Here is a 13,197-nt window from a genome sequence, read left to right as displayed (position 1 = left end):
AATTAAACCTAAATAGTAATATTTAAAAGCCCAGAAAAAAATGACAAAAGTACATAATAAAAACTTACTAAAATTGAAATTGAAATCTGAAAATAAATACTAATTCAAAATATTAATAAAAAACTATTATAGTAATATAAATAATACTAAAATAACACTGTAATTATTTTTATTCACAAATAGAATTTTCTCAGCAGTTTTTACATGAAAATAAAATATTTATTTATTTCGCTAGATAGGGACAGTACAAAGAACATGAAACCAGCCGAAAAGCTGGAAAATATTGATTGTGCATAGAGAATATAGCATATGCTCATTTGCATCTCAGAGCTTAGAGCTTAAGGGGAGACACTGCAGGCAAAAAAAATAATTTTAATAAAGTATTTTTTCAGACTAGTGGAAAGAAAACATCCAAAAGACACCGTTAAGCGTTTATTTTATAGCACTTTATTTATTTGTGTCAATAGATTTAAATTACAATACATATTTTTAAAGGCCGTTTCTCAAAATGAGTTTTCTCTCCTACATTGAGCCATAAATCTCCACTTCAACAGCTCTTACACACACCAAACTTTACATCTTTTTTCCTGTCTATATCCTGAAGGTTTTTACAGAGGGATTTGTTCATATATAATTTGCTTGATTATATACAGCATTTTATTCCCCACAAAATTTTGAAAATGCATTGTTTTCTGTCTGTTCTAAGTATTTTCTGAATTATGGAGTGACAAAATGAGATACCCAAAATTCCCAAAAAATATTGACTCTAATATGTAAATAAGAATTTTGAAACCAACTTCATCCAGTATTTGGATTTTTGTTCTAGAAATGTATGCAGATTAGCGCATATTTCATTAAATAATGCATCATTTGCATATTTAAACCTAACATTTTAGAAAGCTTGTAATACAAAAATGTTTGCAATTGTCAATGTAATCAATCAACTAGGTAAGTAAGGTGATAACTATTAGTTATTTTTTTTACCCTATTCACCTGCAGTGTCTCGCCTATAACTATAAAATTTTATTTTCATTTATTTCCCCTTTGGTTGAAAAACCACTATATCCGATTTATATCTATAATTAATTATAATATCCACATTTTACACATTTCTTGAAAATTAACAGATGATTTCATTACACAGGTCTATTCATGCTCTGCCATCATCTGGTCATACAGTGAACTGCATGCTGGGATGTTTGTGGATTGAAGTTCAACTTTCAATAGGCTAACTCTAAACATTACACTGTACTCTTGGCTTCTCCTCAGCGGTGTACATCCTGATCGGAGCAGGAGGTCTCATGATGTTGGTGGGGTTCTTCGGCTGCTTTGGGGCCGTGAGGGAGTCACAGTGTCTTCTGGGATCGGTGGGTAGGAACTACGAAACAGTAAATAAAAAAAAACACTGTTCCACCATCCCCTTCTACAGCCTACATGCACTCTGAATGTTGTGACTGCTTTAAAGCACCACTATTGTGATTTCTTCAAGAATAAAACTGACTTTAAGCTCTTCTAGTTTTTAATGGAAAGAGCACAGGCTAAGCCTTAGTTTGTTTATACGAACAGATTGATTTTATTTGTATTATTTTATTTATTTACTTTTTAATTGGGATCAGTTTAGTTACTGGACTCATTTTCATTTATAATTGGTCTTAAATCAGTTTAAAAGTATTAAAAAATAAAATAAGTAATAACAGTCCTATTAGAATTGTTATCCTGTGATATGATACTGTTGATTTGCAGTTAGTATTGACAAACTGAAGTGAAGTCTCTTTGTTGTCTAGTTCTTCGCTTGCCTTCTTGTAATTTTTGGCACAGAGGTTGCTGCTGGAGTCTTTGGCTTTCTAAATAAGGATAAGGTATGTCACACACTGTATCAATAATTTTATTGAACGTAAATATGACCATCTGTCATCTAATCATGTGATATGATCAGATACTCTCACATGTGTTTCTAGATCATTCAAGATGTCCAAAAGTATTACCAGTCTAATAACAACGGGACTGCTATTGCATCCATGTATCGGAGTGTGGCAAGTCAAGCTTTTGTTTTACAGACACTGTTAGTAAATGATGTGTGCCTATATTGGCAGCATCATCATGATCTTCTGACATTTCTCTTCATCTTTCACAGGTTAAATGCTGCGAGAACTCTTCCTCTTCTGAACTGTGCACTGCTGAAAGTATGGTATGTTCAAATCTGTTTTTGAAATATGTATTTGAACACAAATCTGAAGGAATCTCTTGAGTTAGTTGAAGGGATACATAATTCGGTGCCTTAAATTAACTTTGACACATGATCCAAAGTAGGCTTGGGTACCGTTCACATTTGTATCGGTACCTGTAATTCGGTACCTTTTTTTTCGGGACTTTACTCTCTGTGTATCAACAAAAACATTTATTTCAGTGAAAAAATAAGTCCAAAACGCTCAATTTCAACATTTTGAATAATAGGGCCCTACAATTTTTTTTTCTTGTTTAATTTTTTCTGATAATCAAATGAAGGCATGAAACATTTATTTATTTTTAATCAAATGAACCCTTTTATTTTTTGACAAACAAACAGAGGTCTACTGTTAAAATTAATATATGGTAGCAAAATTGTGTGAATATTCCCTTAAAAAAGTTTTAATAGTAATTGTATTTTTTTCTACAATTAAATGGTTAATGCGGTTGTAATAATTATTTTTACCATTTAATTGCTTTATTTAAATTTGTTAGTAAATGGAATATATTAAGACGTACAAAAGTAATACAAGAGTAAGATATTTCTGTTACATGTTAAACCGCACTTTTATTTTGACAGGTTGCTGTGAAGTTTCTGTGTGTATACAGTATGATATGATGCTAGTTTTCTCAAATTAAACTGTAAAATTCTCATGAAGTGACTCTCACAGCCTGTAAGTTCATGTGTACATGTAGTGAGAGGCCGAAAATCACCGCGAGTTCACGTGTGCTTCAGTATTTGTGAAGTAACAGACCTGCGTCTCCGCCATTCATACATACCGAGGCTAACGGAACATGCAGGATTCATATTTAAACCGTCTTTTTGCGTTTTAATACTCACACTAGTTTATATCGCGATTCGAATTAAGCGACAGACCTTCTTCTATTCATCCAAAAATTTACGAATTCCGTTGCATTATAGCATTCCACGCTATAGAGTAAATTCCGTTTTTATGAATGGACTCCACCATCCTGTCCGCGTTTTCGTGGAAACCATATGACCCTAGAAACGGAAGCACACTTCAGAACATTTCGGTTTTTACTTTATTATGTGTTACTTAAACATCAAAGGTTGTTATTGCTCTTTTGACTCACAAGCAGGACATGTTTCGGACTCAAGTGATGAGTAGTTCTGACACAGACCCTTAGATGGCAGCCATGCTGTTCTGTACGGTGTATAAGAGAGGGAAGGGTGCGGGACACAGACCAGTGGAGTGAGGGGGTAAGAGGGGCTTAGAGAGAGAAATGAAGCAGACAATGGCAAGATGTCCCATGAGTCACTTGATCCGATAAGCCCACAGGGGCACAAAGGCGCCAGTTTTTTTTTATTTATAGCAGGCGGGAAGACACATTGATCGGCCGAGAAACATGATGTCACATTGTGCTTCAGTTGTCAAGTTAATACTGTCAGTTGATCACATTCAGCAAAGCACATTAGAGAAAACCAAACTGCAACAGCATGTTTACATAGTGTTTACAGTGGCTAAAGAGCATAGAAATTAACTATTCAAATATATATTTGTGCATCACAATTATTAGCTGCAGCCCTGGGTGGGTGTAATATAAAATATAGCAATATTGTGAAATATTTCTACTATTTAAAATACGTGCTTTCTATTTTAATATGTAATTTATTCTCATGATGTAAAGCTGAATTTTCAGCATCATTACTCCAGTCTTCAGTGCCACATGAGTGAAATCATTCTAATATCCTGATTTGCTGCTTAAGAAATGTTGAAAACTGGTGCTGCTTAATATTTTTATGGAAATCTTTTTCAGGATTTTTTGATGAGTGGAAAGTTTAAAAGAACTGCATTTATTTAAACCCGAAATCTTTTGTAACAATTTAAAAGTCTCACTGACTGCAAAAAACTTGAACTTAAAAATGAGGTTTTATTTGGTTTGCAGTCAAATCGCTTGTTATTTTTTTTTAATTTTAATTTAAACAATCGTAAAATAAATAGTCAGTGCCTATATTTGCATAATTTGGTAGGAAACACAGTTGTGCATAACAATGATTTGTACATAGTTCAAGTACTTTATAAGCAATTACAATTGTTGGTGATAAAACATGCATATCCGTGGCTGCTATTTTATAACTTTGATAGTGGTTCATCCAATCAGATTTCAGAGCCAGAGCTATTAATTTTATAATCAGTAGAACTGAACCGATGTTGTGTATGTATGCTGTTGTTGTAACATTATCACACTACATCAGTATGCCGCACTCAACTAATGTTCTTTTGAACTATTTTCAAGGATTGTAACACAGCTATACAAGAATTCTTCAACAAAAAATTCTTCATAATCGGATATGTTGGCATCGGCATTGCTGGAATTATGGTAACACAATTCTAACAAACTTCTTTTTGTGAAATGTGCTTAAAAAATCTAGTCATATTTATTTGTATAGTGATTTTCACAGTACATAGTTTGACAGAAAATTATGTTAAAGGTTAGTATATCTTTGTATCTTAAGAGAGTGTGTGTGTGTGTGTGTGCGTGCCGCTCATGCCTTGATTAAAGCCGAGCGATAATATAGTTTGCATTTTGCAATGTATATGGTCCTACATTAGTATAGTCCATGTATGACAATACTTAAATGTCCAATTTTTATACATTTTTTTATCATTTAATAGTAAGAGGTGATAATACAGTTACAATGTGCAATTAATTAAAAATTAGGTAGCTGAGATTTGCTTTATAGTACAGAAAAGTATATACAAAATGTGCATATGTTATCTTTAATATTAATGAGACTTGGTTTGAAATTTTGTCATTTCCAGCAGTGTTGCACTGTTTAGGCTACTATCGTTGGCCACATGTGGCTTAAGTGTTCAAATGCTTTTTGGGAAGACTATAGCTTGTATTTGTCATGTTTAACATTTGAACATTCCCTCTGTTATGGCAGATAATTGGCATGATCTTCAGCATGGTTCTGTGCTGCGCCATTCGGAACAGCAGAGAAGTTATTTAGGTTCCTCATGGTTCCCCTCTCACCCAGTTGGACTGTTTCAAAGCCCACCGTCTTTGACCTCATCAGACCATCACATTCAGGCTCGGGAAGCGGGTGGAGGAGCTCCCATGAGGCAGTGTGGGTCTTGTGGTACTGTTTCGTGAACAGCGATTGTTTCTGTCTTTTCTGTTACTTGCATTGTTTGATGATGACCTCCACTGCATGGACTGCTACTGTAACCGCATTAATCTTTTACATTTATTTTGTCTTTATTTATTACTGAATCATCATCACAAGGGGAAACTTCACAGTGTACATCTCCTTTAACAGTTTTCAGTTCAGACTTTCACAGTGACCTGGACATTTACTTGCTGATGTAAATAAGCTCTCTGCTGCCTCACTGATCAACTACTTTTCATGTTTTCTTTTAATGCTATTTATTGTGTGAACTAGACCAGGTTTTTGTGCTAATAGGTAATGGATCATATGTTTATTGTGTTTTGCTGGTTATTAATATTTGGTTATTGTACTTTTGCCACATCATACAGATACTGAATGAAGTCAACACGAACTGAAAATCAATTTAATTTCATAACATTTCAAGTTTTATAGTGAAGGCTCATCAGTGCATGGTTTTCCAAACTAAACAATGAGCTTCATAATTTTACCAAAACTTAACTTGCTCTTTCTCTGAAACATCTTTTTGACCTCGCACCTATGTGCTACTGGTTAATGTTAACCAAAAAAAAAACCCATCACTGTTTAGGCTTCTATCGTAGATCACATTTTTTAAATATTACTGCTGAGAGGAAGCTCAACTTTCAACCTCCATGTTCTAGACCAGGGGTTCTCAACCCTGGTCCTGGAGGGCCACGGTCCTGCAGTTTTGCTCCAACCTTGATCAAACTCACCTGCCTGTAGCTTACTAGTAGGGTTGCAAAAAGTTGGAAACTTTCTGGGATTTTTTTGGAATCTTCCTGGGATGTTTGGAAAGTTTCTGGAAATTAACCAGAAATTTTCCACCCCTTTGCAACCCTACTTACTAATAATCCTGAACAGCTTAATTGGCTTGTTCAGGTATGTTTGATTAGGGTTGGAGCTAAAATTTGCAGGACAGTGGCCCTCGAGCACCAGGGTTGAGAGAGCCTGTTCTAGATAATAAAAACCTTAAAATAGTTTGATTCATGTTGACTTTTTCAAGTGTCACTGGTTTTTTTTTTGTTTGTTTTTTTAATCTGGTTAATGCATATTACTTTCCTTACTTGGCTGATTTTGAATCTGTAAGAGTTCAAACCCCAGTTTTTAAGGAGATCAACAAATGTCATTTGCAATACCACTGTAAAATTGCAAAAACACATCTAAAGTATTTCTTCAACCATTTCCTCTTTTTTTCTAACTTTTGCTTTGGCAGGTCTGTTCAGGAATGTGACGCACTAGTTATATTGTTCTATGTGCCTTTAAAACAGACAAAGCTGCAACATGTTTGCAATTACAGTATGCACATTTTTGTATTTGCTCTTAACATGAAGTAGGTTTTTCTTTTTACCGTTTCATAGCATCGTGTTGCATGTAAATGGCTTTGAAATAAGAAACTATGATTACAGGGCATGAAAGCCTAAGCAACATTAAAACAGCGCTCACACAAATTAAGATTTTTTTATTCATTTTTGTAATGTTGAAGCATACCATTGCATTAAACAGAAATTAATACATGTTGCATTGAGGTGTCATTGTAGGAAGATGTTAATACTGTCATCAAACGTCACAGCACTTAAACATACAGCCTTTTGATCAAGGCCAGGTCCCTCAAACTTTGTAAAGAGTTCGTCTTGCATGTTAATGACCTGCAAAATGACCTTGCAAACACATGACCTGAAAATAATGACCTACGTTATGGGATCAGAACTCCCTGGAAGCTACAGCTACAGTAACATGCTGGTCCATACAACGGAAAAGAAAAATAAATGCACGTCTTAAATATTGCATAAATATGATATGCATCAAATGTTAGGCTGTTTTAGGTAGTCATTGCATACTTCATTTTTAGACTGCCCCATATGTACCTTCACCAAAATCAGCTCAGAATCTGAAATGGGCATCTGATGGAACGAAGCGGAATGAAAGTCAATGACATTCCCTAAAACTATGAACAATTTAGAGTTACAAAGGCTGAAAGCTTCAAAAGCATCAAGTAACCCATTTGTTTAGACACTGAAAACAGTGACAGGAACAGAAATAAGTGAGTTGAGTAGGAAAAGATAAAATAATTTAATACAAAAGAATTGTTTTTCTTGACCTTTTTTTTCATCTATCTACAGTGTCAATACAGTGACACCAGTCTCCCTCATTGAGGGGAAACCTTCGCATATGCTTGAAGAAAATGTAAGCACATCAAGTGCTCTCCTCCAGACATCCTTACCAACAAGTGCAAAACGCTGGCCACAGCTCATCAAATAAGCCTGTAAACCGAGCAGGAAGTGTGGTAAAGCTGGAAAAAACTCACAGGAACTTAACCAGAGTAGAAGTTGCCGTTCTCTCGACAACTCTACCATCTTGATTACGGTTTATCTTCTCTTGTAAAATGTACAGTTGGTTGTGTAGCTGCCACAGTCTGAGAGGTACTGGGGTCTGTTCAGTCAGAGATTAGCTTTAGGGAGGACTGGCTCATGATAAACTCTCCCACGCCGAGGAAGTACATGACTTGTACAATACCGAACAGTGGCGCCATGACTAGAGCCCTGCAGCCCGCTCCCTTCAGGAAAGCAGACGGCCCTTCTCGCTTCATGATCTTGCTGTAAGAATGAAAAAACATGCAAAGGTCACACAATGTAGATGATATACTCCCATTCCAGAATTACAAATCAGTTAAATAGTAACATTTTAAAACAAGTTGTAGGACTGATGCATCACCTGCAACAGTCAATTATGCCACTGTAGGTTTCCTCGTTGGCTCCTTTGCTTAGAGACTGCAGCCTGGTCTTAATCACTGTCAAATATATGAGAAAAAAAAAATAAAAAAGAGCAAATTAATTTATTTTTCTTTTTTTTAATGGTGTGCCAATGAAGAGGACCCAAAACTACTCTTACCATCACATGGGTTAACGGCAACAGCTGCTGTGGAGCCTGCAGCACATCCAGAAATGAACGACCAATAAAATGGTGCAGCCTCATCGGGCGAGGGCTTACCCAACTTGTTCAAATTTGCAAAGAGAGGGAAGTAGACAATAGAGAAAGGTACATCTCTAAATAAGAGAAAAAACAAAACAGGTCATTTATTATGGTCTCATTAATGTGAATGTTTGCATTTAGTTCTGTTACAGTATAGATTTTATGACGCATTACCTCAACAGAGTTGCACCAAGGCCTTTGTAGAGCCCCTGAATGCCTTGAGTGTGCAGTAACTCTCTTGCGATCTGGGTGGCAGATACAGCCCTGGGTGAGGTGGTGGGCACCACGTTGTAGGAGCGACTCAACACTGCGTTTGTGGTCACCAGTCTGTTGGGAGGAATGATGCCAGGTTTTCTCTGCTGAGCGGCTGTGAAGATGATCGGAAAGTTAGTTACTACAGCTAAATGACTGAGTGAGAAATACAACTACACTGTACTCGTTGTAAAAAAATCCTAAATATTGATGCCAAATGACCAACAGAATCAATAACACTCAATAGGCTAGATTTATTTGCTTCATTAAGCACAAAAATTAAACCTACCTAATCTCCCAGCATCCTGTAGTTGAATTTTCAGCATCTCCATTGGAGTAGTGACAATAACCTGGCACATGCCTGCAGCACATCCAGCCAACATCTCTCTAAATACAGTCAGCCCTCTCCTGTAACAAACAAGGCAATGATTATAGATGTATATTTTAAAAGAACTGCATTTGAACAATCAGTAAGAAGTGCAACGGTTGTAAACGTACCCATCTTTGGAAAGGTGGCATCGGAAGAAGTCATTGGCAGCCAGTTTGATGGCCTTCTCAGGAGTGACCAGTGTAAGATTAACCCCAGCACCTAAAAGAGAAACAAACAGAGGGTTAAAAAAAAAAAAAGCAAAAAAAAAAAAAAGCAACTGATCACAGATTAGCAAACACACATTCCCCACCACCATCAAACCAGATATAAATCTACAACATGACCTTATCAAATACCATTCAAACAGTTAAAAATGCTACTAAGACTGTAAGATAAGCAAAGCTTATGAGAGAACTATGAGCTGATGGAGGGGGATTTTACATAATGAGAACAAAACCAAAAACAAATTAACTAACATAAACAAACAGAGTGGACAGAAAAATAGGATAGAATATTCAGATAAATGTAGTGAAACAAAAATTAATGCAGGCACATTCCAGAAAGAGACCGACAGGGTTGTGCAGTATCACGGTATATAATAGAAGAGACACGTGTGAGCAGGTAGATTTTGCTGTGCCGTTTATGCAGTGATTAATCTGCAAACAACAAAGAGAAATACAGCCTATTCTCCAAACTGTTGCAAACAGCCGCTTACACTGAAAACCGCTTTGTGTAGTTTTGATGCGTTGCACGTGTTAACTGTAGTTTTAATATTAGTCATCTGATGTGGTCACAACAGCTTCAATTTATTTATACTTATATTTATAATGTATTGTATTGACTCGTTTTTAAACAAGTGTTAAATGTTTTACAGACGTATGGATTTGTTGTACATTCCTCAACTTCACATACTAAAGAAAATAATCCATATAAAAGAAACTTTAATTTGTAAATTATTCATTATGTTATTGAGAAAAGTATAACTGTACAATGTAAAATAAAACAATTTGGGTTGAATTAAAAAAAATAAAATAAAAAAAAAAATATATATATATATATATATATATATATATATATATATATATATATATATATATAAATAATTTGGTCATACTGCCCAGCCCTAATTTATTTATTTATTTAGCAGACTATTTGAAAATACTAATACTACTAATTGAAACCATGTTATTTTAAGATGCCACTATCTTTAAAGACTATTACACAGCAGTTGTTCACTTGATCATAAAAAGACCTTAAAAAAAAAAGACAAGTAGATAATGAGCATAAGTGATGATTATGAATATCCAACAAAATATTCTAGATGTTAACAGAACATGGCAAGATGGGTTAGTACTGAATGAGACAAGAGCAAAGACAGTGAAGAAAGTGAAAAAAAAAACAAAAAAACAATACTACTAAGAAACAAGCAGCAAAAAAAGTAAATATCAATTCAACAATTATGTATAAAACAAACTGGTGCCTAATTGTAAGAGCAGAGTGAGTAAGAACCATGATAAATGATTTGCCTCCAGCGTGGCTGCGCCTTATCGGCTAGCCTTCACTATCCCAGCGGGGACCCATGTCTGTAACATGAAAAACACAGATGCAAACAACAGCATTCCTCACAGAAATGGAGACCCGGCACAAAACACCGACTCCAATCTCCTCCAAACTCTACAGATAACACTCAAGGAAACTTATATTGGTCTACTGAATAACTGAAGCCAAATAACCGATCTAACAAATGTAATCATTACAACATGTTTGATTTGCTTCATTTAAAATTAACCCTCTGATGCATTATTTATTAAATCTCAAAAAAGTAATGTTTCTGCATACTTTAACACACCATAAAACCATGTCCTACTTATTTGAGTACATTATTTTCTTGAATTTAAAATATAATGTTAATGGATCAATCTCTCAAAATACATTAAGCTAATGGTAAATATTACAGCTACTTATGCAAGATGTGCGGTCAAATGTAGAATTACGGCTGAGGGTCAAATAAAAATTACCCCAAGGTGGTTTGGACATGAATGGTTTAAATGCCACTATGCATCAGAGGGTTAAAAATAAAGGGTTATGTACTTCTCTAGGCTGTTATTGTGACCTTTTACCAACCAAAGTGTACTCTGAACGTTTAAAAAAAACAAAAAAACTGGGAAATGTTGGTAAAGTGCTTAAATATTGCTATTTCAGTGCTACAAATAGCAAAAAACTATTCGTTTTAATTTAACTACCACCAGCCAAGCTATTCTAGTTCATTCTCCAAAGTCATATGGACTGGATTCCTCAAGTCTATTCAGGTGTACCCATCATGCCATATAAGAGGCTATACTAATCTAAATAGAGTATAATTATACATTAAGTCACTTATGAATAAATAAGAGTGACTCTTACCTCTATACATGCCAAAGTATCCCTCAGATCGCACTGTTTTGATGAGGCAGTCAATCCTAAAAGAAACAGTTGTGTTAACATGGGTCAGCCAATCTGCTTCAACAAATTAACCTGTATTAGCAACAAAAGCAACGTGTGGTATGTTCGGTATGTGTTTACATCAAGCATGAGACACGGTCTGGCCTCAATCCTTATTAGGCTTTGCAGTGACCATAGCGGCTGAACCGTCATGTCAGGCGGACACTAATGCCTGACCATGCATCACACATTCCACTAGGATTATCTACCAATGCATGGCTAATCAAATCAAAGTGAGGAATGACACAGCCATGAAACAAGCAGGAGTTTATAATAATAGTGTGTGTGAATTAAAATAGACTAGGAAAAGGAAAAGTAAAGTAGTCGAGAGCCCTTACATGTTCTTGTAGACTTGCTGGCCTAGTCTCTGGTTCTGGAGTCTGGTCTTGGCCAAATCGATGGGAAACACGCAAGTGACCCCAACGATGCCAGCAACACCACCATTAATCAGCTTGGCAGGGAGGCTAGAGGTGAGGGGGAAAAGTAAAAAAATTAATCAAAACTAAAAAAAAAAAAAAAAATTATACATTCTCACACACACACACACACACATATATATATATTATACACACGTATAATTTAATATCAAAAGGACCTTAAAATTGCTAAAAGTGTGTGCGAGCACAGAGTATACTTTTTTTGAACACTTTACTTACAAAGTCACATTTACAAGGACATTCAACAGAAGAAAAACAACAAAAAAAATTACATCACCCAAAAATAACCAAATTAAAATCTATAATTTATAATCTCCTGTACCTGATTTGCTGAGACATTGTGAGGAATTCAGGAATGAGATGAAGACGGAGTTTGATGAGAGCTTCTTGCAGTGATCAGTAAAGGATTTCAGACCTGGAGTACAGACAGTGATCAATGTTAACTGACTGATATAAGCCTGTCTACACGTACTCTACAACCAGAATAAATAATTTACACCTCACTGTCATTAAACTCTTCCGAGGCATCGCATGACATTTTAATCCAGTCAGACCGCGCGGACAACAGCGCATGCGCGAGGTGAATGTTGCGAAAGGGCAAGTCAAGTTGGTGGTACTGCGCATGTGTCGAGTTTATCCGCGAGACGGAACGTGAAAGTGAAGTATACCCGGGCTTTATAAGTTATACCTATTCGCTTCACAGGACTATAACAAGATAACTCAAGACCTGACATGTTTCAGTGGCATTCCTCATACACTCACTCATTAGTCCAGGCTCAAGTCTCTGCGTGTTATTTCCTATTAACTATTTTCACACCTAATTCCCATCATTTTTGTGGATATTGCATTAACGATGATACAGTATTAACGAGAGTTCATAATGCAATGGAAAAAAAACATTTATAAACAAATCTCAAAAGCAACACAATTCAGTCAGCGTTTCTAAAAAAGCGGAAATGAATTACCCGGTTTCGCCTAACGGTCTAAACTGCAGGTTAGTTACACGGCAAACTAAAACCGATTTAAATAAATTAAAAGAACATGCCTCCAACACCGAATATATCACATTTTTATGAGTAACGTAATATTACCAGTAAACGTTTGGGCGGTGAAGAGCTTGCTCCACAACGATTCTATTTCTGCTATTTAACTTCTATATTAGTACGTTACTAGTTTCCCAAAATAAACACTTACCTCAGAAAATGAGCAGATATCGTTCAAATATTTTAATAAAATTCCGTATTCTAGAACCTTTCACGACGAGGAACTTTGAATGAATGTTTGAATGGAAAATTCCTTTCTGCTTT

The 13,197-nt window shown here is 35.5% G+C and overlaps 2 protein-coding genes across 5 annotated transcripts in view; one reads left to right on the top strand and one right to left on the bottom strand.

Annotated features, from left to right (window-relative positions):
• The window catches only part of LOC306879402 (tetraspanin-2-like), a 24,286-nt gene extending 17,386 nt beyond the window's left edge, over window positions 1-6,900 (top strand). Inside the window, exons 3-9 of one of the 2 annotated variants that reach the window (XR_013785008.1) lie at window positions 1,270-1,367; window positions 1,785-1,859; window positions 1,959-2,033; window positions 2,135-2,188; window positions 4,486-4,569; window positions 5,138-6,028; window positions 6,317-6,899. Coding sequence is in view for 1 of the 2 variants with exons in the window: in XM_079432328.1 (XP_079288454.1) it covers window positions 1,270-1,367; window positions 1,785-1,859; window positions 1,959-2,033; window positions 2,135-2,188; window positions 4,486-4,569; window positions 5,138-5,203 (452 nt within the window). In the remaining variant the exon portion in view is untranslated. Of the gene's footprint in view, window positions 1-1,269; window positions 1,368-1,784; window positions 1,860-1,958; window positions 2,034-2,134; window positions 2,189-4,485; window positions 4,570-5,137 lie in introns of both variants that reach the window. The other variant, XM_079432328.1, reaches the window with a different exon arrangement.
• On the bottom strand, window positions 6,735-13,197 carry LOC306879401 (mitochondrial glutamate carrier 1-like). 3 transcript variants are annotated; one of them, XM_079432325.1, is made up of 10 exons: window positions 13,085-13,197; window positions 12,213-12,305; window positions 11,792-11,917; window positions 11,376-11,431; window positions 9,101-9,191; window positions 8,892-9,010; window positions 8,525-8,717; window positions 8,270-8,424; window positions 8,093-8,168; window positions 6,735-7,974 (listed from the first exon to the last, which is right to left on the bottom strand). In XM_079432325.1, the coding sequence occupies exons 2-10, from the start codon at window positions 12,227-12,229 to the stop codon at window positions 7,815-7,817; spliced, it is 993 nt and encodes a 330-aa protein (XP_079288451.1). In that variant the 5' UTR covers window positions 12,230-12,305; window positions 13,085-13,197; the 3' UTR covers window positions 6,735-7,814. The 3 variants fall into 3 exon arrangements, with proteins under 3 accessions (XP_079288451.1, XP_079288452.1, XP_079288453.1); XM_079432326.1 differs by lacking the exon at window positions 13,085-13,197 and adding an exon at window positions 12,395-12,481; XM_079432327.1 differs by lacking the exon at window positions 13,085-13,197 and adding an exon at window positions 12,388-12,468.

Source organism: Barbus barbus (assembly GCF_936440315.1).
Source record: "Barbus barbus genome assembly, chromosome: 13".
Classification (NCBI taxonomy): domain Eukaryota; kingdom Metazoa; phylum Chordata; class Actinopteri; order Cypriniformes; family Cyprinidae; genus Barbus; species Barbus barbus.
This window is presented reverse-complemented; position numbering and strand designations above follow the sequence as displayed.